Source organism: Gossypium hirsutum, chromosome D13 (genome assembly GCF_007990345.1).
Source record: "Gossypium hirsutum isolate 1008001.06 chromosome D13, Gossypium_hirsutum_v2.1, whole genome shotgun sequence".
Classification (NCBI taxonomy): domain Eukaryota; kingdom Viridiplantae; phylum Streptophyta; class Magnoliopsida; order Malvales; family Malvaceae; genus Gossypium; species Gossypium hirsutum.
The window spans coordinates 54,443,187-54,469,584 of record NC_053449.1 but is presented as its reverse complement, the minus strand read 5'-3'; the positions used below and the strand labels follow the sequence as shown (position 1 = coordinate 54,469,584).

At 30.9% G+C, this 26,398-nt stretch overlaps 2 protein-coding genes and 1 long non-coding RNA gene across 4 annotated transcripts; 2 read left to right on the top strand and 1 right to left on the bottom strand.

Annotated features, from left to right (window-relative positions):
* The first annotated feature begins 1,223 nt into the window (after nucleotides 1-1,223).
* LOC121224987 (uncharacterized) lies at nucleotides 1,224-7,767 on the top strand. The gene is made up of 3 exons (XM_041108649.1): nucleotides 1,224-1,367; nucleotides 7,140-7,316; nucleotides 7,587-7,767. Exons 1-3 carry the CDS (start codon nucleotides 1,224-1,226, stop codon nucleotides 7,665-7,667), a joined length of 402 nt encoding a protein of 133 aa, XP_040964583.1. The 3' UTR covers nucleotides 7,668-7,767.
* Nucleotides 7,768-14,903: 7,136 nt separating this feature from the next.
* On the bottom strand, nucleotides 14,904-19,084 carry LOC107919488 (UPF0481 protein At3g47200). Of its 2 annotated transcripts, none has more exons than XM_016848943.2 (5): nucleotides 18,942-19,084; nucleotides 17,338-17,424; nucleotides 16,803-16,847; nucleotides 15,356-16,722; nucleotides 14,904-15,243 (listed from the first exon to the last, which is right to left on the bottom strand). In XM_016848943.2, exons 2-4 carry the CDS (start codon nucleotides 17,422-17,424, stop codon nucleotides 16,177-16,179), a joined length of 678 nt encoding a protein of 225 aa, XP_016704432.1. In that variant the 5' UTR covers nucleotides 18,942-19,084; the 3' UTR covers nucleotides 14,904-15,243; nucleotides 15,356-16,176. The 2 variants fall into 2 exon arrangements, with proteins under 2 accessions (XP_016704432.1, XP_016704431.1); XM_016848942.2 differs by having other exon boundaries at nucleotides 17,338-17,440; nucleotides 18,942-19,082.
* A 1,603-nt stretch (nucleotides 19,085-20,687) lies between these two features.
* Nucleotides 20,688-22,027, top strand: LOC121225134 (uncharacterized). Its single transcript, XR_005923034.1, has 3 exons — nucleotides 20,688-21,279; nucleotides 21,371-21,436; nucleotides 21,537-22,027. It is a non-coding gene; the product is annotated as an uncharacterized lncRNA (long non-coding RNA).
* The last annotated feature ends 4,371 nt before the right edge of the window (nucleotides 22,028-26,398 follow it).

Genomic DNA, 26,398 nt, shown 5'->3' with positions numbered 1-26,398 from the left:
TGATCAGAACGAATCAAATGCTCCTAACTAGATGTGTATGAATGACATGCAAAATGTCATGAAAATGATTCCTTAATGCTTAGGTTATCATCACACAAAAGCATATTAAGGCTTTATTACTGACGTGCTATACCACCTTCTTGCTCGGCTAGCATATCCAAAGAATCACTTAATCCGATTGCCCTCACGGTAAACCTTAAAGTTTAATCCACTAGGGCACAAAATTTGTACGATCATTCTCCCTCTACAATCCAAGGGTAGAAATATGGTTTTTCCTCAATCCTCTTTTATCACAATTCAAGGATATAGGATCTTAATCTTTCTGGTCCCCCTTACACCATTTCCAGGGTGTCGCTTCAAAGACTCATGCACAAATGAAGGCTCTCTTCTCCGAGGTAACCTCTTCCTATTGCCTAGTGATCATTGCTTGCTTGTTTATTTAAGATTTTTCATTGACACGACATCTTGTCCTTTTGTTCAATCAATGCATTTGTCAACAAAATCCAAAGAGAAAGTCCAAACTTAGACTCTTCCTTCTCAAATTTCCAACCTTCAAATTTGGCATGTTCTAAACAATAGTCCTGTTTCAGGTTCCTGTATTATTTAGAAACTTTTCAGAGTAATATGCAAAACTTCCTTTGTGAAAGTATTATTAGTCCATTAATCATTATTCTAATGCTTGCAAAAAGGTCATAACAATGGATAAGAATAAAGTTGGTTCTGAGCATAGCTCGAAAGAACAAATTATCGAAAATAGTGAAGAAGGACAACAAAAGAATTAATTGGGAATGTATATCTTGGAAAGAAAGAAAAAGTATTCCAAGAGTAACATGAGAATTGGGTGCCCCAGATATCACAGCTTGAACTTCTCTATACAAACTTTCTGAAGACCCTTTTGAGTTGGACATGTGTTTAGGAGATCTACAATACTCTGTCAATGTTCCAAGATGTTGCATATCCTTTCCTGTTGATTCAGGCATGGTAAGATCAACACATGCCTCAATATGAACAAAACTTGAGCAGATTATATCACCTCATGCCCCATTTTGATCAGTATTTGAGCCGCCCTTTTCGGGTTTTCAGCTCAGATCCCCTTTGGCCTAAGGCGCCCTTTGCGGGTTTTCCCCTTAGCCTCTCCATTTTACTTTTTTCATTTTCCATTTTCATTCTTCATCTTTTTCTTTTTTGAACTTCATTGTCTTATAATACAGTGACAAACTGTGATGTCTGATTTTGAACTGATTACAGCCCTCAACTATCATGTTGTCATTCTAGTTCAATACATTTTCCCATACCATCGTCTCTGGAATTCTATATTGGCATATGATGACATTGACGCATGCTGTAGCTTTTATCCATTTGATGAAGTAATTAATGATCTCAATAGTGAAGCAATGCCCATTAGAAGTCTTCGATAATGGTGATGTCCATGCCCCATTGTGCTCAAAATTTGAGTCGTCCTTTTTCGGTTTTCAACTCAAAACCACTTTTGGTCACAAAGCGCCCTTTTTGGCTTTTCGCCTTGGCCTCTTCTTTTCTTTTCTTTACTTTTCATATTTTTATTTTGACTTTGATTGGTTTCTCTTTTTCTTTTTATTTTTATTTTTGATTTTGATTTTGTTTTTTTCTTTTCCTTTTCCCTTGTTTTTTTGAATCGGATCTAAACTCTTGGGATTGGACAAGTCCTTGTTATCCCCTTCAAAGGATCTTCTCCGATATCGAATTTCCTTTATAGAGCCTTTTAAGGCAAAACTACAACTGGAAACTTTTGATCTTCTTCTTCCATCGGGATAAAATCCAGCAACATCTTGAAGGAATAGAAACTCGACTTCAAACGGGCAAAGCTATGCTGAATTGACGAGAACGGTATTGCCCCGGCAAAGAATTGCATCGTTCGCACTGTAAATTTCTGACATCGTGCTGTTGTGCAGGTTTTATTATAAGAATCGAGGCATACCCTGGTATGATCATACAAAGACATCTTTGAATTTTTCGTCTCTGTAGGCAGGTTAATTCTAGTCTTCATCAAGCTCACAATTTCTAATGATTCACTGAGAGGTAGGATCTGTTTATCCTTTTGTTCTACCATCCTCAACAAGTTTGGGGGTAAGCTACTATCTATGTCATTTCCAAAGTCATGAGATCCATCTAAGCACATGCCTCACTCAAGTGGAAAATCTGAGTTTGTAGCAGTTTCATTCATGTTATCGATATCTGAGGACTCATAATAAGCACCGAGGAATATACAAAAGAATGTATAAATTTATGAATGATTATTTACGATATGATTATGAATGAATGTTGTGGAAGAAAATCCAACAGACTGAAATAATCAAAAAGAATGAAAGAATATTGGCTCAAAAAGGAACGCAAAGATGTATTTTATTAGAATAATAACGTTCAGACATTAGCCTATTTCACAAAGGAATTTCTATCGCTTCAGGCTAAAAACAGCAAAAATGTTCTGAACATTACTCTAAATAAGCTCTAAAAACTACAGAGATTTCTTCTACAAGCCCATTGCTTGGAGCACTCCAGGTTTATAAAGGCGGACATCTAACAAGATCCCTTTTCAATTATGCCTTCATATATGGTATTGATGTGAAAACTTCCCAACACTTTCTCATATATTGCGTTCACCCCATTGTTAATCATGATTGGGTGGCGAATTTTCTGCATTAGATGAATCACCAAACTTGACTACACCCATGTTGATGAGCTTTTCAACCAGTTTCTTGAAGGCTATGCAGTTCTCTATGGAATGCCCCGTATTTCCCGCATGATATTCGCAATGTGCATTCGCATCGTGCCATTTGGGGTACGGTGGCTGTGGAGGTTTCGTGTAGAGAGGGGCGACAATACGTGCGTTGAATAAGCTTTGATACAACTCCTTATATGACATCGGAATTGGCGTGAATTGAAGGTTCTCAGTGCCTTGCTTCGCATACGATTCTTGTCTAGATGAACCTTGCTGACTAGTAATCACCTTTCTTGGCTGTGTAATCGATTTGTTGTAGGTGTTCACATTGCTCACCTCATTTTCCTTCTTCTTTAAGTCTGACCTCCTATTATTTTCTCCAGCATCAATCTTTCCACTTCTCACGGCATTTTCAATCATTTCACCACTCATGACTATGTCTGAAAAACTCTTCGAAGCACTTCCTAACATGTGGGTGATGAACGGGGCCTTCAATGTATTGATGAAGAGCATCGTCATTTCTTTCTCTAGGAGTGGCGGCTGAACTTGGATAGCGACCTCCCTCCACCTTTGTGCGTATTGCCTAAAACTTTCATTAGGCTTTTTCTCCATATTTTGAAGGGTAATTCTGTCAAGGACCATATCAGCTACATGACTGTATTGTTTCATAAAGGCTTGTGCTAAATCCTTCCAAGAGCTAATCTGGATACGCGTCAATTGATTGTACCACTTAGACGCTGCCCCTGTGAGGCTATCTTGAAAGCAGTGTATGAGCAGTTGGTCGTTGTTGACGTATCCGGCCATACGCCTACAGAACATAGTAATATGAGCTTCTGGGCAGCTGGTCCCATTATATTTCTCGAATTCCGGCATCTTAAATTTGTAAGGAAGTATCAAATCCGGAACTAAACTCAGATCTTTCGCATCTATTCCAAGAATGCCGTCGATACTTTCTATCGCCCTAAACTTCTCTTCAATCCATTTCCATTTCTCCTCAAACTGCTTTGGTAACTCCTCCTTCATCTTGTCTTTCTCCGCTACTTCATCGAAGTCCGGGACAACCAGATTATCGTCAGGATTAGAACCAGATCTGACCTGAAGGTTCTTCGGTATTGAAGCGTCACCTTGAAAGTGCTGAGGTCTAATCGAGACAGAAGATCTTCGTGGATGTGGTTCAATCTGAATTTGCGCTTGTGGTGGCGTGTATCCTGGAGAAAAAAGTGGCTCATCATTGTTTCCTTCTTCATCGCAAACCATAGGATTTTTCCTTTTATCCACTCCCTTGGTTATTAATTGCGTCAATTTAGTCATTAGTTCATCCTGAGACTCCTTCATCTTTTGTGCCATGTCTTTCTGGATCTTTTCCATATGTTCTTTCATTTGCACCTGTAACTGGTCTTGCATCTCTTTTTGCGTTTGCTCCAGTTTCTCTAATCTTTGATCCATTTCTTTGGCTTTGCGACGAGTACCGTAAGGATGTTTGGTTGATTGGTTTTCCAGATTAGCTGAAATAATTTTACATAATTAGGGTCACTTCGTGAAAATCTAATGCATATGATGCAATGTAATGCAAATGCATGAAATGAATGCCTAAAGAGACGTTGATTCTGATTACATTTAAGAAACTTTTCTAGAAAGCAAATTCCCTTACATAAAACGGATACATGTACGACCTTACCCTCATATTCCAAGAAACAACATCGATTTTTCTTCATCCGCATGTTTGAGGTAATCTCACCAATAGATGCCATTGCTAGCTCATTTTCTTGATCCTGGTTGCGATCCATCATCTGCCCATCTTCATAAGGCTCGTCAGCTTGTTGAAGGCTTTTGGACAATCGTCTCGAATCCCCAGGCCACCAAGCAAGGTCACGAACTCTTCCATCGCCATTCTTGTGTTTCTCAGAATAGGTTTGGGAAGTCGTATTGTTTTCCACTTTATCAAGGAATTCGTATTCCATGACAAGCTTTCTAATTTAGTAATTGGATTTGAATCCATATCTCTTTCCTAAAATGCAATGCAAACATAATCAAAACAAAACAAGATCGGTTAGTAAAAAAACAGAAGCGAACAAGGAAAACAAAAAGTACCTAATCGGGTAGATACTAGGGGTTTGGAGTGGCTCTACCTAGGTTAAGTTCCTAAGTCTACTATATGAGGGTTGGTTCTAAAGTAAGGGTACCCGAACCAGCAGATTCCTCGATCCTCCCCCATTATAGGCTCATACGGACTGAGTTCAGTTCAGGGGAATACATTTCCCTATGGCCATGCGGAGATGAAAATCTCACGAAGACATAGGTACGGATGTATCCCGAAAGCGATTCACTATCCCATGCGGAGGTGAAAACCTCACGAAGGCGTAGCTTCTCACTCCCACTTAAAAAGGGTGTGACCAACGGTCATGCAATGCAATGTGCAAAAATAAATCTGAACTTAAACACAGCAATTATGAATCATAATGACGAAGATCATAATAAAGATAAAAATACAATGAAAGGATCGTATATTTAAACTAAGTTTTTGATTTTTGACAAAAAGACAAAAAGTAATCAACTCATGGCTTGACTCTCGTGTTTCGTCCCCAGCGGAGTCGCCAAGCTGTTGACACCATTTTTTGACAAAACGGGGTCGACTTGGGTTTTGAAAAAAATGAAACAGGAGTCGCCACCAATCCTTTTTATAAGGTGGGATTGGATCACCTCGAAAAGTGGTCTTTTTTAATAAACGGTTTGATTTTATTAAAACACCAAGTTTGGTCCGCGAAATTCAAAAAACGGATTCGGGAGTCGGTTACGCACGAGGAAGGATTAGCACCCTCGATACGCCCAAAATTGGTACCTAGTTGATTACTTAATGTCTTAATGTCAAAAATTGAGAACCTTGGAAAAATTAAAAATACGATCCTCGTGTTAAAATAAAAAAAAATTAGAAAAGAAACATATTTCACGTTATTCGAGAAAGAGAATCATATCCAGTAAGTTAGGACACAATGCCTCGAATTCCCGATACGCGAATGAAAAATACTTATTTAAAAAAAAATTTAGCCATCTCGGATTTTAAAAAACGAGATCACGACCAGTAAGTTAGGACGCGATTTTTTTAAATCCCGAGATCATTTAAAATTTGAGTTTAAAAGGATTCGTGCATTTAGATTTATCGTGAAAATTGAAACCCAGTAAGTTAGGGTGCGATCCTCACGAATCTAAACACGAAATGCCATCTTTAAAAAAACAAATTTTGTCATACCGAGCAAAACAACATATATAGTCGTTATAAAAAAGGGATGGAAACTAATTCCATTATCGATATGCGTGGTAACACCATGATAGATACGAAAATGTATATAAAAATAATACAGGCCATAACAACTAAATAAAATAAATAAAAAAAACAAATCAATAATATGTGAAACAATATAAATAAAATAAAATAAAATAAAATAAATAAAGCACTTATGTAAAATAATAAAGAGCATGTAAATAAATGAATAAATTACCATCAAATGAAACAATGATTAATGAATAACATTATAATATTTATAGATATAAGTATGTATGTATGCGAGAATTATAAAATATGAAAGTATACGTACGTGTATGTATTATAAAATATATAAAATATGAATTTATATGCATATGTAAAATATATGGAGATTTACATATATATAAAAAAGGGGACACATAAGTATGTGTATATATTCATAAAAATATATATGTGTATAGATATTCATAAAAATTATGAAAATAGAAGTAATACAAATATATATATGTAAAAATATGTACTATTTACGAAGATTAGAAATATGTATGTGTATTATAAATATATATGCATGTATAAATAAATTATAAAAGGTATGTTTATGTATATATATATTACAAAAAAAAATGTGTATAAGTATATGTAGAAATATATAATAATATATGTATATATCTATAAAAGCAATTATAATAATAATAATAATGCAATAACAATAATAATATAAAATTTGTAAAGAAAATAAACAAAATCACTAAAGGATCAGATTAAACATTAAACAAGATTCGGGGAGTTCAAAGCGCAAATAAACGAAAGGGGAGGGATTGATCTGAACACGCATGTAACATGGAGGGTCCATCAAAGAAAATTACCCTTCCTTTAAAACGGCATAGTTCGAGTAAGGACGAAGTTGAAAATACGGAAAAAATTTTGGGTAAATTTAAAAAAATTAAAAGAACCTAATTTTAAAAGTATTAAAAAGCGGAAGGGCTAAACGCGCAATTAGCCCTTCCGTTAAAACACGCGGATCCCCTAAGACAGACGGGTCGGGTCTCGGGTCTTATGCAGAAACGGCGTCGTTTTAGGGGCTTTCTGACCCTTCCAAAACGGCGCCGTTTTGGATCCTTATATAAATCAAACCCCCCTAAAAAAATCATTTCATCCCTCTTTTTAAAAAAAATTCAGAACTCTTTCTCCCCCTCTCTCTTCTCCGGTCAAGGGCCTGGGCAAGAGCCACCGTGCCGGCCACCGGTCGCCGGCGCCGGCGCCGCCGTGCACGGCGGTAGGGAGACCAAAAGTCTCTCCTTTTTCTCTCCGATGCCTCTCCTCGACCTCCCGAACGCTCCGGTGACGGCAAAAAAGGTAAAAATGCCTCCTTTTTTATTTTTGTTTCGAAATAAAATAAAATAAAATAAACGAAAAAACGACCTTTTTTATTTCTGTTTTCTTCCAATCTTGCAAAGAGTTACAAAAAGAGATCTCTTTTTTTTGCAAAGGACCAGATCGATCTTTTTTTTTTATTACAATGGTTGTTCGGCTTATATAGCCAAATCTTTAAAACTGTTAAACTTCTATTTCTTTATTGCTTCTGTTGTCTTCTAGTGCTTGTGTGTTGTTTGCTCTATGTTGCAGGCGGGCAGTTGGGCAAATGGCAGAAAGCAGGTGAACGGCGGAGCAGGTGAGAAGGCCAGGGGCAAGGACGTGCGGCGCTAGGCTAGGGTTAGGGGTTAGGTCTGTTTTGGTCTTGGGTTTGGGCTGGTTCAGATTGGGCTTTGGGTCTGTATTGGTTTCGGGCCTCGGGCAAAAATGGGCTCTTACATTATATTTGAAGCAAGTCCCATCTTAGAATTAATTTTTAATAATAAACTATACTAATTAATAAATAAATACGACAAATTAAATACTATTTTAATTTACATTTATTTTTTAAAACATCAAAATTTATTATTTTACTTAAGAATAAAAGAATGGTCTTATCTTTGGTAAAATAGAATTTGTTTTACCTCTATTTCATTTTTAATAATTTACAAATTAATAAAATATACAGTTTTATATTCAATTTAAATAAATTATATGCTATAAAAGAAGAAACTAAAGTATATACCTAAACCTTGAGTTCTAGGTTAATTAATATTTCATTTTTCGATTTTATTTAAAATGGGTCTCATTTTAGATTTAATTTTTAATAATAAATGATGTTGATTAATAAATAAAATAAAGAAATATTTATTTTTATTCTATTTTTTTGAAAAAAATCAGACTGATATAATAATAAAAAGAATAGAAGAAACAAGTGGGCTAACTGTAACGCCCTGAATAATTTAAGTCTGCTTTTGGTGAAATTTGGCATAAATGAGTACAGTGGTTAAGTGTTCTAGGTGGGTGTGTGTGTGAGAGGTTTTGGGTTCAAGTCTTAGTTTTGGCAATTTTGTTATTTTTAATCCTAGCCTTATCCTTGCTGGGTAGGCTTATGTAATATTGTTGGTAAACTTGTATTAGAATGAGCTTGTTGGTTTGAGTAGTAATTAAGGAGTAAGCTTGTTGGAGGTCTTGTGTTTGAATCCTTGTGTGAGCATGGGTGATAGATTTTTGCTCCAGTTATCAATATATTTATACTTGTCATGCATGTAAATTTTTTAATTGATCCGATATTTCTATTATATCGATCTAAAATATTGTTTATACTAAAAGACAAATAAAGAATTTATAGATATTAATATTTGAACCCATATCACCTGCATCTATAAAATTATAAATGTATAAAACAAATAAAATATTTTCGTTACCACTTCAATCAAAATTTTATTTTAATATTTTTGTACATTTCAATTTTATTACACAAATAAAATATCAAATTTACCCCAACAATCAATGCTTTGTTTTGATTTTTTTTTTTGGTATTTTAATATCATTACACAAGTATATTTCGTTCTTATTTCATTATATATATGTTGTTGTTATTATTGGGTTTTTTACAAAATTATTATAAAAAATAAAAAATAACTAAAATATTATAACTTTTTTTATTTACCAAAATATTATAAATTAACTAAAAACTAACAAAAAAAATCACTTAAGAAACTAATTTTAATCAACAACTAAAACTTCCATTTCATCATTTCACATCCAAAATAACAGGGTTTCATCAATGGAAACATCTAAAATTTTATTCCTAGCAGGTGACAGTGATGGAGCAGGTGGTGGCAGGTGAGTGTCAGACGCTTAGGGGAGCGGCGGCAACAACAAGGCTATGGTTTTGTTCCCTTTGTTTTTGCTGAAAACTAATTTAGTTTTGGGCCATTTTGGGCTGCTAGGGTTTTAATTTATTGGGCTTGTATTTGGGTTTGTTTTTTTTGTAAATGGATTGGATATTTAGACTTTTTTTTTATTTGGTTTTATTTATTATTTGTATTTGGTCTTAAACACGGGCTAAATTGGGCATGTACAATTATTACGGTTAAAAGAATTGTTATAATTATTTTTAAAATATCAAACTTAATAAATAATAAAAATATCATCATTGGTTCAAAAATTTCTCCAAATTTATTATTTTATATAAATTATAAATATATATACTTTACAGTAATGACTCATCAATTCTTTCATGGGCCACATTAGGTTAATTTCAAAAAATAAATAAATATAATTTTTATTGAGTTGATTTCACGAGTCAACTTGATATCAAATTAGTTAAGGAAATTATTAAAATAATATTTCATGTTTTAAATAAGTTATATTATTATGATGATATTTTAGTATTTTATATGTAAAAAAGAAATAAAAATTTTACAGATATTAATATTTGAACTCATATCACCAGCCACTATAAGACTATAAATATAAAAAACAAATAAAATATTTTCTTATACTTTATTATATCATTTTTAAATATATAATTATACTTACGTTAAATATATGATTTCTACATGCAGTGGAAATAGTCCACTCATCATTCAGTCACCCACCCCTTGAACCGCATTTTTCATTTGAGTTCCAAAATGGTCCTCCTTCGTTGCTATCATCTTTTTAAAATTTATAACCAACTCCTCTTTTAATAAGGAAATAAAACATATTTCCTTTTTTTTTCCTCCAAATATATTATTTCTCATTTTTTTTCATAACAATACATTAAATAAGGTTTTTTTATAAAAATACCCTAAAATTTTGACTAATTACAAAACTATCTATTTTTTTATTATGTACGTAAATGACCTAAATTGAATAGTGAAAGTTAGTGGAGTCAAAGAGATTGGTGCCACCAACATGCCACATTAGCCATTACAATAAAAAAAAATCAATTATTTTGATGAAGTCATAAAGAATAACGTCACCTGTATAAATATCAGGAAAATATTGATATTTCTCAATAATTGGGGGGCTAAAAAATAAATAATGGTGGTGGAGTCATAGAGAATGGCACCACCACTTTAATGTGGTAGGTTTTATTAAAAATAAAAATAAAAAAATAATATTTTATTTAGTGGAGTTATAAAAAATGGTTCCACTAGTGTAATATGTCCACTTTTTTTTAAATGAGTTTTTTAATTTAAATTTAAATTTGATATTTTATTTGGTGAAACCATATAGAATGGGGACACTAGTGTCAGATTTTTTTTTCAGTGTAAAAGTGAAATTATTATTTTATTAGGTGATACCATATAGAACGACGCCACCACCTTCCACAATTTTTTTCACAATTTCTTTTTAATTAGTTTTTTAATAATAAAAATTAAAAAAATTTGACGGTACCATTGAGATTGGCGTGACCGCCATAAAAATAAATTTTTTATTTTATTTTGGTGGAATCATTCTCTTTGACATAACCACATTGGTGGTGCTACATATATAGATCTTGTTAGCATTCTTGTAACAATTGAACTGGAAAAAAAAATTATTGTGTTTAGTAGGAGAGCTCAGAAATGGTGGTGAAGATGAAAAACTTCGAAAATGGGCTTTTATTGGTACTAAACCCTAATTTTAATGTTATTAATTATTATAATTTCAAAAATTATTAAAATATTATTTACTTTTTAAACATAAAATAATATTTACTTAAACTAATGGATCCACTTATCGGAGTAGAACTTAGTTTGTTTCACTCTTCTGTAAATTTTTTTATGATTAATAATTTAACAATGCAATTGTCATATTCTACGCTTCATTCATGTAAATTATGCATGTCAAGTTTGGGATAAATTAAATATTTTTAACTATTCGTTTTATGTAAAAAAAAATTGACCATAAAATATATATTAATATAAACAATATTTTAGATCAATATGATAGAGATGTCAGATTGATTCAAAAATTTATATGCATAACAAGTACAAATGTATTGATAAATTCAAAGGTTATATTATTAAAGTATTAATCGTATAAAAAATTATGAAAGGGTGTAAAACCACAAGTTTTATATCGGTGTAAATGGATCCATCCCCCAATATAAATAAATTGTTTTTTAAATTTAAGGATAAAATTGTCATTTTAACATATTCCTTATCTATTCTGCAATGTTATTAAGCATAATGATAAGTTTAACCCTCAACGTTTACATTTTTTATCACATTGACCCTTATTCTTTTTTTTTAGTTAAATTTGACCATTGACCTTTTAAAAAAAGTCAAATTGCATTTTTTAACAAAAATTATAACAAACATTAATTTTTAATGTTATTGGCTAGATAACTTGCATGACAGTTCATGTATACGTCATGCTAATATAACATCATTTGTCTTATATGTCATATTAACAAAATTATAAAATTAATATTAAAATATATAAAAGTTCATAAAAAATTTAAAAAATGGTGCAATCTGTGTTTAAAAATTTAATATTTTAGTTAGTATTTTCGTTAAAAAAATCATTTCGACTCTTTTCAAAATGTTGATAGTCAAATTTAGCTAAATTTGATTCTTTTTAAAAAGTTGAAGGCCAAATTTAGCTAAATAAAAAGAATAAGAGTCAAATTGATAAAAGATGTAAACATTAAGAGTTAAATTTGACATTATGCCATATTAGTTTACTTAACCAAATAAAGTAATGTTATTATCTGTTTATTTCATTCCATTTAACCAAATTATTGTTATAGTTATTACATCCCATAACACTTTTATTTCATTCCTACAGAATAAATTCCACAACAGCTCTATTTTATTCAAGTGAACCAAATTTCATTCCTACAGAATAAATTCCACTATAGCTCTATTTTATTCCAACGAACCAAACATATCATAAGTGTTTGATTGAATTTACATTACCAATCAATAGTGTTATATATATATATATACTATAAAAAAGTAGAAAAATACACTATTTGAACCTAAAGATGATTCCCTGTGCCCGGGGAAGGTGTACGCTTCAAACTGCTAAAGCTGTACCTAGACAAGTACATAGCTCAGGGGTGACCACTCAATCGAGATCCGTTTTTATTTAATAATGTAATACCCAATTTTGGCCCGGGTAAAAGGCCCAAATTACAAACAAGCATATAGGGGCCCAAACCAAAATAAAACAGGGGCCCAAAGCTCGGTGGCCCAAATCAGTGGCAGAAATCCTAGGGTTTCTGAGGAAACCTTTACGCCGCAACCACCTAGCTAAGAGCCGAATCTTCACCTGCAAGAAATAAACAGAATTTGGCAAGTAAATCAAGGATTTGCAAATCAAAAGATATCAACAGATTTGCTTATTTATATTTTATTATTATGGCTATAAAAATGCCATTGAGACACTGTAAAATGGATGGAAAAAATGAATAAAGAAAACATTTTTTACAGCAAAAGGCAGAGAGTCGAATAATCGAACTAAGGTTTAAATCTTTTATGTTTTGCTTTAGTTTATCGCATTATTATTATGTTTATTATTATTATGTAAATAGAAATAAAGAAAGAGGAAGGAAACAACCTGAGAGGTGTCTAGAATTGCCATGAACGGTTGGAAATAGAAAGGACTCTCAGGGATTTAGGGCTCTTTCAACGGTTTTTTGAAGGTTTTGGGGTTAGATCTAGGTTTAGGGGTTCGAAAGGACCAGATTAGGGATTTTTTTCCCTTTTTCGGCCACTGCAGACCCGACCTAGGATCCGCGTGTTTTTGAGTGGAGGGGCAATTTGCGCTTTTAGCCCCTCTGCCTTTTTAATATTTTACAATTAGGTTTTTTTTTTATTTTTTAATTTCGCCCTTTAATTTACTTTCAATTTCAATTTAGCCCTATCTGAACGACGCTATTTTGGAGGAGAAGGGATAATTTCCTTTCCAGCCCCTATGAATTATTAGAGTGTTCAATAGGGTCCTCCAGTCTTCAATTATTTGTGAATTTGCCCCAAATTTTTGTCTACAGTTCAATTTAGTCCCTTTTTTATTTTCTTTTTTTTAAAAATTAATTAATAATGTAATTATTTATATATATGTAATTATTTTTTAAAAAATCTATATATGTATATATTTATTATTTATATATGTGCACATGCGTATATAATTTTTTCTAACAAATATTTATATATATACGTATATATATTTTTTTTAAATGCTCAAATATATATTCTTTTTTACACATATTTTATAATATATATGTTTATATATTTCTTTTTATAAATGCATTATATATAATTTGTTATATAAATTCTATAATCCAAATTTTATGTGTAAATCCATGTTTTTATTTCTTTCATAATTTCAACATACATATTATATACACACTTTATATTCTTTATTTTTTACTTTTTTTATTTTATATTTTGTTTATTTCTTTCACTCGTTTATTTATTTGTGCTTTCATTAAGGATATTTTTATTTATTTATTTTTGTTCATTTATTTGATATTCCGTATGTCATTGTTATATTATTTATATTAATTTTGTTTATTTACTATTTATATTATTTCTATACAATTGTTGTGTTTGTTATTGCGACATTTATACATACATTCAATATAACATTACATCATCTTTTTACTTGAATTTAAAAATATATATTTTTTAAAATGGAGATAATACTCGCATTTGGGATTTTCAAGAAAATTGAGTCTTAACAAATTGGGTTCCAATTTTCTTCGTTAAATCTAACAATCGAGAATTGCTCTTTAAACAATCAAAATAAAAAGTTTGTTGTCGGGAATTCAATATGTTGTGTCCTAATGCATTGGATGTGACGTGTTGATTTCTCGAGACAAAGATTTTTTAAAAATTAATAAAGGAAATGTTCAATGATTAAGGATTTTGAGAAATTGTGCCCTAATGCATTGGGCTGCAATTTTATCATAAATCCTAAACAATTGAATATTCTTTCAAATTTTATTACACAAGTCTTTTGGACAAACTCATCTTGAAGAAATAAAATATAGTGCCCTAACGCATTGGGTGTGACATTTTCTTTTTCAAAATGAGAGAGTCTTAATAAATAATTTAATTTAATTTAGGATTGCATTTTTTTAACTCTCGACTTTAAGACATTAATTAAGCAATTTGGTACCAATTTTTGGGCGTTACAAGGGTGCTAATCCTTCCTCGAACGTAACTGACTCCCGAACCCATTTTTCTAAAAACTCGTAGACCAAAGTCGTTTTAGGTAATCCAATCACACCTTAATAAAAGATTGGTGGCGACTCCAAATTTTCATCGACAACTAATTTTTGTTTTTTTAAAAATAAAAATGGTTTCGACAAATAATAATGGTTTTATTTTAAAATCTGGTTTTGTTGTGAGTTTGTAAATTTTTGGACTCTCTGGACTATATGGTTTTAACTTTTGGGTTTGAATTTTGTTTTGCTTTCTTTTACACAACTTTGTCAAAAACACTTTATGCAAACAAATGGTTTTAACAAGTGGTTTTCAGAAACACGAGCTTGGTTTCGAGCAAAACGTTTTTCAAACTTCCATTGCAAATTCTTGATAACTTAAAATGGTTTCAATTAAGATTATAAACTCAAGTTTTTTCATATATTAAGACTCTAATTGGTAAACTAATAAAACAGTACGATTTAGCTTAAAAGATATAATTTTACAACCCTTCTTCGTAACGCACCCAGATTCGGCCATAACGTCTAGGCTGGGTTAGGGGTGTTACACTTTACCGATAGACAAATCCGATGGTTATTGGACAGATACAAATTAGGTGATATGAACAGAGGAATCCACAAAGGCAAACATACAGTCTCTAACCTAGAAATTAAATTAGAAACAAGATGACACCTTTGAATGACAGTCACCAGGTGCTGCCTGAAATTCAAAAACTCCCATACAGAAGAAATCAACCCCCTGATCAACAATCCAGAGCACCAGGAAAAGGTGGCGATGATCTGTGAAACATACATACAAAATGAATCCATGATTAACAAAACCAAAATAATTATACCTATACATGAAGATGTGATATAACACTAACTCTTAGGTCTAGTAGCTTATACTTACTTCATATGATACACTTTGGCTTCAGTAGTCTAACTGCCTCTGCTGATTATAAGAAAGAATCGAAAATATAGTTTGTAGTATAGTAAGCAGGAGCAAGACAAGCGCAGCAAGAAATGATATGGGGGACCAGGGAGTGTGAAAATAATCTTTCTTTAATTTTGCCTTCCATATGTTCCAGTCTTTCTCGCAATGGTCGTTCACTTAATTAGCTATTTCGTTATAGTAGAAGCTTTCTGGGTTGTAATGAATGAAGTTACACAATTTGTTAAACATTTGGGTAACTGCTTCATCGTTTCCTAGCAAATTATCAATAATTCCACTTTTACGGAGTCGCTCCACATCCTTGCTTGTGTTGATGAGATCATCTATGAATACCACATAATCAACAAAGTAAATTGGCTGCCCCGATGGTAAGAATTGTTCGTAGGCCATATAATTTCGAAACAAACGCTCAGTGAAATCGTCGACTTGTAAGGTTGGAATCTTGAGTTCTTTGGTGCCCTCGTCAAACGTTATACCAAACATGCACTCTTTCAATTGCTCCTGGATTTGCATTTCTGGTTTAGGCGGGACACTTAATAAATGGATTCCTGCATCTTCCAGCTCTGTTGCACTAGGCATCGAGTTCCGTGACCTTTTTCCTTCAGCTTGGGTTTTTGAAGGGTGGAAAGTATTACGTACCAAGCGTAGAAGATGCTTGATACTAGTATTTTTTGGAACGCAGCATGGTTCAGTTTTTTCTACTTTTGCTTGGATTTCTGTAGGTTGGAAAGTAGAATGTACCAAGTCTAGAAGATGCCTGGGAGTGGTACTAGTAGCATTTATGGGTAAGGAGCAGGAATCTTTGCCGAAAAATTAAGAGCAGATGTAGCCAAGACATTAAAATGTCCTCTAGGTCCAGGATTTGGGTTTATCATGCTATACAACTCCAAAAGCACAAAGAAAGGAAGCTGGTTTTCTAGAAGTAATAAATCCTGGAATATCTCAGCAGAAATATATTGTCCCAGTTTCCAATCATACTGATGATCCTCCAGGATTAGCTGAACAACAAAGCATCCATCATACACCATCATATCTACAAATTTTTCTTTATCAATTTTTTCATCTTTATCAAGGTCAGGATGAAGAGGTCGTTCATAGCAATTGCGAATTTTTCCTTCCAAGGGTCTGATTGCCTCTCGAAATTGGTGGAGACCAAGGTGGGGTTTCTCAACAAACTTCTTAAACCACCACTTTTTGAAATCTTCCATCCTGGCCAAGTGGGGCTTACGGTAATGATAGGGGCCAATTGAAATCACATTTGGTTCGTAGGCATTTTCATTTACTTCACGTAGGCGATGAGGCACTTTGAAAATTATAGTACTTTCCTAATAACATTAAACAAATTTATTAAGGAACTGGTTTTAATTTAGTCCATACAAAAGCAGTAGAATGCTTTTTCAAATACCTCTTCTTGAGAAGGTGGATTGTCGCTATTCTCTGGAGTCATTTCCTGCACAAAAGCATGAGATACTATTTCTTAAAAGTTGTAATCAAACAATTTCTTTTTCTTTCTTATATATCTATATATTTAGTATTAGATATTTTATATATCAAATATTTCAAGCTCACACGTGACATGGTAAGCATTTCAGTCCTCCACCCCAACTTTGCCAAGGTTTCCCTTGGTGTCTATCTACACTAATATAAAAGATTTAGTTGAACTTATTGAAATTGTTTGAAAGTTTAGACATTAATATCATTTGAACAACAATTTCAATTTAAAAACTACACGCTCTCACAACTCACTACTCTAATTCATAGCTCTCCCCCTCCTTTTATTTATTTTTCAACCCGTAGCTTGGGTGTGTTTGAATCTTGTTAATTTCCTTTATTAACAAAGGCTTTTGCTTCTTTAATTTACGCAATGCACTAAATTATTGTAAGTTACTATTATCTTGTTTTTTGTTTTTGAAAATAATGTATAGCAGTGTTTGAAATACCTCTTGGGAGGAGCAAACTCCATGCTTAACATCACCTTTCTCTATATCAGAATGCGAAGGCGTCATCTCAGGCGAGCTTCTTCCCATCTGTTCCATTTGTCAACTAATGTTTATAATAAAAATTTTAAATAAGTAATTCATATTAAATATAATTTTTTAACTTTCAAACACAAAATCAAACTAACCCAATTTACTCCCAACCAAAATATGTACAATTGGTTTTCAGTTTTTTCGATTTGTTGTCAAGAGAAAATTTTAATTTTTTTTCATAAAACTACCATACTAATCCTTAAATAACAAGAAAAACATGCTTTAGCATGTTTGAACCCACGTCCTCCTACACGACAATAACATTGATGCAAACTTTGAATGTTGATGCCAACCAAGGTAAAACTCAATCCATAAATTTTTTAAAAAAATTTAAACTGCTTATATAACTAAATTAATTTTTTTTCCTCTAAAATTTGGCTCTTTATATTTTGGATCATCTTGACCATTGACTTTCAAAATTTAATCAACATATCTTTTGTTGGATAAAAAACTTATTGAACTATTAAAATTTTAATCATACTGACTTGATAGCCCGCACGAAAGTCTATATGTACTTCATTGTTGATATAGATAGTTTTTTTTAAAAAAAAAAGTAATTTATGAACAATTTTTAAACTTGTTGATTTTTAAATATTTTAAATATTTTTTTTTATTTTTTATGAAGCACAGGTGAATTGTTATGCAAGTCGTCACATTAATGTTGTTAAAATTTTATCAATTCAATAACTTTTCCATCCATTACAAAGTAATTTAACTAAATTTTAAAGATTGAGGGCCAAGCAAAGGCAAAGCCAGAAACTGGAACTAAATTATAAAATTTTTGAAAGAATCAAAATACAATTTTATTTTATATTAATTTATAATTACATCATTTTGAAAGGACAAAATATAAATATACTATTGATTAATTAATAATTTTATTATTTGTAAAGAGAAGAAATTAAAAAATTTGGAAGTAGGAGACCTCCACCTCTAACGGCAAAGTAATTCAAAAACAAAAGTAACAAAATTTTATGTTTATGATTTTCAAATTCTGATTGAAACTTAGTATTTCATGTTATTCCTCACTAAATAAGCAAAAACAAAACAAAATGGCAATCATGAAACTGAATTTAATGTAATCCGGTGAGGAAGAAAATAATAATAACTATACTATATAATTTTGGAACTATAGTTTTTATTTTAACAAAATTTCCCACTCAGTTTTGATTTTTCAAAACATCAACATCTGCCACTCAACTTAGGTTTTAAATTATATCAAGGTATGACTATTACGAACCTTCAATCAATAGCCAAAAATAAATTTATATATTTTTACCCTTACCAAGGTAGGAGGAAATACGAGGGAGTTGATTAACATCAGAAATAGTGATGATGGAGCATAGTTCACCCAAAAAAATACAATTTTAAAAATTCATAAAAATCAATACAAGCATGCAAACATCTCAAAAATAAGAGAGTTTTAGTTAAATAAATTATTAGTGATGTAAATTTTCAATTTTTTACGAAAAGAATAATTAAATGGAGGGCAAACCCATATTGAACTATCATACCGTATAGAGCGTCCAAAGGTTGAAAGAGTTTATAATGCTTTCTAGAAAAAGATTAAGATTAAAGAACAAGAGAAAATGAATGATTGAGAAAGTTGGGGTGGATGAAGTGAGAGTAAGAGTGATGAAGATATATATAGGTATAGATATAGATATAAACAATGTAAAATTTTAGTGGTTCTCTATCAATTTATAATTTTTTATAAAAATTAATATTTTAAAAATCTAATAATTGAATTTATTAAGATATTTGTACTTGTCATGCATGTAAATTTTTTAATTGATCCGATATTTCTATTATATCTATCTAAAGTATTGTTTATACTAATAGATATTTAATTATTAAATTTTTTTTATTACTTATATCAAATTTGACATGTATACAGCTATATCTGTGTTTGATATGGGATTTGCATATGAATTCAATTGGATGTCCCAAAATAAGATTACCGTTTAAAACCAAACCAAAAAGCTAATAACAACTTCTGTTTTGTCACTACTTGAATTTATATGCTATTCAATCTTTAATTTTTTTTTAACCCCAATCTATTTAAAATATATATTTTTTGAATAATTAAAGTGAAAATAATAAAAATTGAGTCACAAAATCAAAGTATAAACATGTATGGCTGTCTACAAGCGGACACGTTAGCTATTTTGTTGGGTGATGCCACTGGAATTCCCATGTGCCGAACAGTTGACTAAGCTTTATTAATCTATATCATGATGTTTTGGATATAAAATATCCGAAATCCAAGTTGTAATATCAAACAAATTATGAAATAAAGAAGAAGTTATAAAAAGAAATTATGAAATGGTGTAAACTACTTTTTATTTATATCGGTGTATATATAAAAAAGAATACAAGTATATACGTAAACATTGAATTTTAGGTCCTTTGCTATACCTAAAGTGGGTCTCATTTTAAAATTAAGTTGTAATAATAAATATATTAATTAATAAATACAATAAAATAAATATTATGTTAATTTTACACATAATTTTTTAAAACAAGTAAATATAATATTTTACCTTATTTTAGTTAAAAAAGAAAATAATGGTCTAAGCTTTGGTTTACATATGTTGTAACTCTATTTCATTTTTTAATAATTTACAATATTAAAATAATAAAACATATTATCTATGTATTTTTATAATTAAATTTGAACATGTATATCATCTAAGAGAAGAAATAAAAGTAAATTTGGAAACATTGAGTTCTAAGTTAGTTGTTTGGGTTTTAAAAAAAAAAATTTGTTATGTTTGAAGCAAGTCCCGTTTTAGAATTAATTTTTAATAATAAATTATACTAATTAATAAATAAATACGACAAATTAAATACTATTTTAATTTACATTTATTTTTTTAAAAAATAAAATATATTATTTTACCTCATTTTACTTAAGAAGAAAAGAATGGTCTTATCTTTGGTAAAATAGAATTTGTTTTACCTCTATTTCATTTTTAATAATTTACAATATTAAAATAATAAAATATATAATTTTATATTAATGTATATTTGTAATTAAATTTAAATAAATATATATAATATAAAATAAGAAACTAAAGTATATACGAAAACATTGAGTTCTAGGTTAATTAATATTTCATTTTTCGATTTTTATTTAAAATGGGTCTCATTTTAGAATTAATTTTTAATAATAAATGCTATTGATTAATAAATAAAATAAAGAATTATTATTTTAAATTACATTTATTTTTATTCTATTTTTTTTGAAAAAAATCATACTGATATAATAATAAAAGCAATAGAAGAAACAAGTGGGGTAACTGTAATGCCCTGAATAATTTAAGTCTGCTTTTGGTGAAATTTGGCATAAATGAATATAGCGGTTAAGTGTTCTGGGCATGTGTGTGAAGTCTTGGGTTCAAGTCTTACTTTTGGCAATTTTGTTATTTTTAATCCTAGCCTTATCCCTGCTGGGTAGGCTTATGTAATATTGTTGGTAAATTTGTATCAGAATGAGCTTGTTGATTCGAGTAATCAGGAGTAAGCTTGCTGGAGGTTTTGTGTTCGAATCCTTGTGTGATCATGGGTGATAAATTTTTGCTCCTGTTGTTTGAGAGAGTTTGGGTGGAGTTAGAATTCTGAGATGGTTAAAAGTTAGTGGGTTAGTTAGTAGGATAATAGGGATTGAGATTTAGTAGGATATGAATTTATTTTTATTTTAATAATTTTTTTTAAATTCTAACGTAGTTTTCATTTCTCTACATATTTCCTGTCAATTGACAAATTCCTATTTCCTCGCTCTCCATTTTCTATTGCAATTTTGCTATTCAATTTCGGTATTCTAGTTCTTTGGTGTTGGCGTGCGGCTTGGTAAGTGTAGGGGGTATAGTTTGGGATAATTTTCAAGTGTTTCTTAACTTGCTATTCTTTTCGTTGATATTGTTTATGGGATTTTTGGCAGCAGTTAATCGTGAGGAACGAAACTCGCCTCTTGCGAAATCGTAGTCGGAATCGCTTGAGGAATTGGGTAAGTGTGGAACACTCGAACTTCACTATTTTTGATTTCGTTAGTTCGGGTTAATTGAGAAGTAAGACTAATTTTGGGAGCTTGTAATGTCGATTTTTAGGTTCTGGTGGTCTCGAGAGTATTTTCACATCAAAATCGTACCAGGTGTGTACCCTAAACACGAAAAATAAAGGTTCGGTGAAAGTCGAAAAAGGCGTTGTCGACGCCACACGGGTGTGTGTCTGGTCATGTGGCTGGTCGTGTGCGAGACAAGGTCATGTGACGGTGTGAGTGTGGTCGTGTGGGCCACACAGGCTAGGCCAGGTTAGGCGTGTGAGTTTTGGGTTAGGCCGTGTGGGCCATACGGACAAGACCAATCTGGGCGTGTGGGCCCAAAATTCTGAAATTTCCCTTACTGAACCATACTGAACCATCATACCGTATAAAGAGTCTAAAGGTTGAAAGAGATGAACAACAGAGTTTGTGAAGCTTTCTAGAAAAAGATTAAGATTGAAGAACAAGAGAAAATGAACTGGAAAGAAAGTTGAGGTGGAGGATGAAGTGAGAGTAAAAGTAATGAAAAGATATATATATAATATATATATGTACAGTGTAAAATTTTAGTGGTTCTCTATCAATTTATAATTTTTTATACGATTAATATTTTAAAAATCTAATAATTGAATTTATCAAGATATTTGTACTTGTCATGCATGTAAAGCTTTTAATTGATCCGATATTTCTATTATATCGATCTAAAATATTGTTTATACTAATAGATATTTAATTATTGAATTTTTTTTATTACTTAAAATGAATAGATCAAATTTTTTAATTATACCAAACTTGATGTGTATACAGCTATATCTGTGTTTGATGTGGGATTTGCGTATGAACCATCATACCATATAAAGAGTCTAAAGGTTGAAAGAGATGAACAACTGAGTTTGTGAAGCTTTCTAGAAAAAGATTAAGATTGAAGAACAAGAGAAAATGAACTAGAAAGAAAGTTGAGGTGGAGGATGAAATGAGAGTAAAAGTAATGAAAAGATATATATATACAGTGTAAAATTTTAGTGGTTCTCTATCAATTTATAATTTTTTATACGATTAATATTTTAAAAATATAATAATTAAATTTATCAAGATATTTGTACTTGTCATGCATGTAAATTTTTTAATTGATCCAATATTTCTATTATATCGATCTAAAATATTGTTTAATACTAATAGATATTTAATTATTGAATTTTTTTATTACTTTAAATGAATAGTTCAAAATTTTTTAATTATACCAAACTTGACGTGTATACAGCTATATCTGTGTTTCAGGTGAGATTTGCGTATGAATTCAATTGGGTGTCCCAAAACAAGATTACCGTCTAAAACCAAACAAAAAAGCTAACAACTTTTGTTTTGTCATTACTTGAATTTATATGCTATTCTATGTTTGGTTCAATGCAGCCATTATTCAATGGTGTCCACTGTTTCCTTTGTTTGGTTGAATTGTTCATTCATCAATCTTAGGGCTCCGTTTAGATGCAAACTAAGTCATGGTGAGATGGAATATTGAGGAAAGATTTTTTTTATTATTATATTGTTTTGATGTATGGATATTTAAGGTGGGTTTGGATGGACGGTGAGATCTATTTAATTTATTTTTATCTCATGTTATAGTATATAATCTCACCACCATCACTATTTTTTCACTAACCATAAGTAAACACACCACCCAGCCAAATCCACCCTTAAAAGTGAGGAGCGGTTAAAATTTTTTTATCTATTGTAGGTTTCATTTTGTACTGGAGCAAAAGCTATCGGTGGGAAAAAACACCTACAGTGGAAAGCTACTTTTCCACTATAACATTATTCTTATTCAAGTCCAACAATGAATAGATTTCTAATCTGATGTCCTTCGTAGCCATTTTTTATTCTCACTTCATCGCTATAGTTGCGTTTAAATCCAAACACCCCCACACCGTTGTTTCTAATCTCATTGTTACAGTATCAAATTTCATCATTATAGTGACTGTCGGGGATAAATTCGTGTACGCAATAAACAAGTAAAATAAAAAAAGAAATTGAAAAGATCAAATACAGAAATTTTATATGGAAAAACTTCTCAAAAGAGGATAAAAAAACCACGAGCAAAAGGAGATTTATACTAATATATAAAATAAGTTCAAAGATGGAGAGAATCAAAAGAAAACCCAAAACCTCGAAAGAAAATACCTTTCAAACTCAAAACACAGAATTCTCTTAATCTGTATATTTTCTATATGTTGTAAACCTAGAGTAACTAAAGCCTATTTATAGGTTAAATTCGTAGTTTTATGACTAAAATCTCCCTAGATTAATCAGAGTTTAAGTGAGAAATTAAATTAAAAGTTTGACTGAGAAAAGAAAATTGAGAAACTTAAGAAATACTTTGCCACATCGTGGTGTGATGTTTGGTCGTTGGGACGAAAGTCTTCTTCTTGTCATGACATGGGCTACTTGTCAGGACGAAGAGTCTTCCCTCGTTGCGACATCAGTCGAAATGAAAAACATATTTCCACACTAACTAATCTCACCAACACCTTTATTTTTAACCTCATCGGAGGTAAACGCAACATCCATCCAAACCAAAAAGCTAACAACTTTTGTTTTGTCGTTACTTGAATTTATATGCTATTCTATGTTTGGTTCAATGCAGCCATTATTCAATAGGGTCCACTGTTTCATTTGTTTGGTTGAATTGTTCATTCATCAATGTTACGGCTCCGTTTAGATGCAAAATAAGTCATGGTGAGATGGAATATTGAGGGAAGATTCTTTTTTATTATATTTTTTTGATGTATGGATATTTAAGGTGGGTTTAGATGGACGGTGAGATCTATTTAGTTTATTTTTTATCTAATGTTATAGTATCTAATCTCACCACTATCACTATTTTTATATTTACTGCAGGTAAACACACCACCCAGCCAAATCCACCCTTAATAGTGAGGAGCGGTTAAAATTTTTTATCTATTGTTGGTTTCATTTTGTACTGGAGCAAAAGCTATTGGTGGGAAAAAACACCTATACTGGAAAGCTACTTTCCCACTATAACATTATTCTTATTCAAGTCCAACAATGAATAGATTTCTAATCTAATGTCCTTAATAGTCATTTTTTATTCTCACTTCATCGCTACAATTGCATTTAAATCCAAACACCCCTCACCGTTGTTTCTAATCTCATTGTTACAGTATCAAATTTTATAGTTATAGTGACAGTCGGGGATAAATTCGTGTAAGCAATAAACAAAGAAATTGAAAAGATCATATACACAAATTTTATATGGAAAAACTCCTCAAAAGAGGATAAAAAACCACAAGCAAAAGGAGATTTTACTAATATATAAAATAAGTTCAAAGATGAAGAGAATCAAAAGAAAATCCAAAACCTCGAAAGAAAAAAACCTTTCTAACTCAAAACACAAAATTCTCTCAATCTGTATATTTTCTATATGTCGTAAACCTAGAGTAGCTAAAGCCTATTTATAGGTTAAATTCGTAGTTTTTATGACTAAAATATCCCTAGATTAAAATCAGAGTTTAAGTGAGAAATTAAATCAAAAATTTACTGAGAAAAGAAAATTGAGAAACTTGAGAAATACGTCGCCACATCGTGGCGTAATGTTTGGTCGTTGGGACAAAAGTCTTCCTCTTGTCATGACATCGGCTACTTGTCGGGACGAAAAGTCTTCCCTCATTGCGACATCAATCGAAATGAAAAACATATTTCCACACTAAATAATCTCACCAACACCTTTATTTTTAACCTCATTGGAGGTAAATACAACATCCATCCAAACTAACTTAAGACTATTTCTTGAGTTGCTTAAATCGCATTCAACTACCCACCTTTTGAATTGCCTATTCAAACCATCTGGTAATAGCATTTTTACCTTTCCACATGCAGCCCACATTTATTCTAAATTCTCAAAAATTCTCTATCAATTCTAATATTCGATTTAATCCTTTAACTAAAAACTAGCAAAAATCACTTAATAAACTAATTTTAATCAACAACTAAAACTTACATTTCATCATTTCACATCCAAAATAATAAGGATTCATCAATGGAAACATCTAAAATTTTTGACAGTTTCAAAAACAAAGCCACGGGTTAGCTGCACCCAGTTCTAATGATCTCAAAAATATAAAAATTATCAGAAACGAGTTTAAAATGAGCTACATGCAAGGAATTGATGTAGCCAAACCTAAAGCTCCAACCATGGAGATTTTACCTTCAATTTTCCGTGGAGAACCATTTGAGAAGATGATAGAATTTTTTTTTTTTATTAATCTTTGTTTAATTCTATTTAATTACAAAATTACCTTGTTATAAACTTAAAATTTAACAATTAAAAGACCCTAAACCGTCCATCTATATACCTTATGGACTAATTGCTTCTCAAATCCTCTTTCATTTTATAATTAACCTATCAAGTCAATACAATTCAATGATTATCAAGTTTTGTGTCTTTCACAACTTAGTTCTTTTTATTCAATTAACTAACTAAACATTAAAATTTCTTCACCAAAATTTAATACGACTCTAACGTAACTCCATAAACATTAATTAAATAGTAAAACATGAGTTCACGTATCGGAATTATGGTCTTGAAACCACTATTTTCAACACCATTAAAAAATGGGATATTACATATTGAGTTAATTTCACGAGTCAACTTGATACCAAATCAATCAAGGAAAATTATTAAAATAATCTGTCATATTTTAAATAAATTATATTATTATAATGATATTTAGTCTTTTATATTTAAAAAGGTAAATAAAAAATTTATAAATATTAATATTTGAACCCATATTACCTGCATCTATAAAATTATACATGTATAAAACAAATAAAATATTTTCTTTACCTCTTCAATCAAAATTTTATTTTAATATTTTTGTACATTTCAATTTTATTAGACAAATAAAATATCAA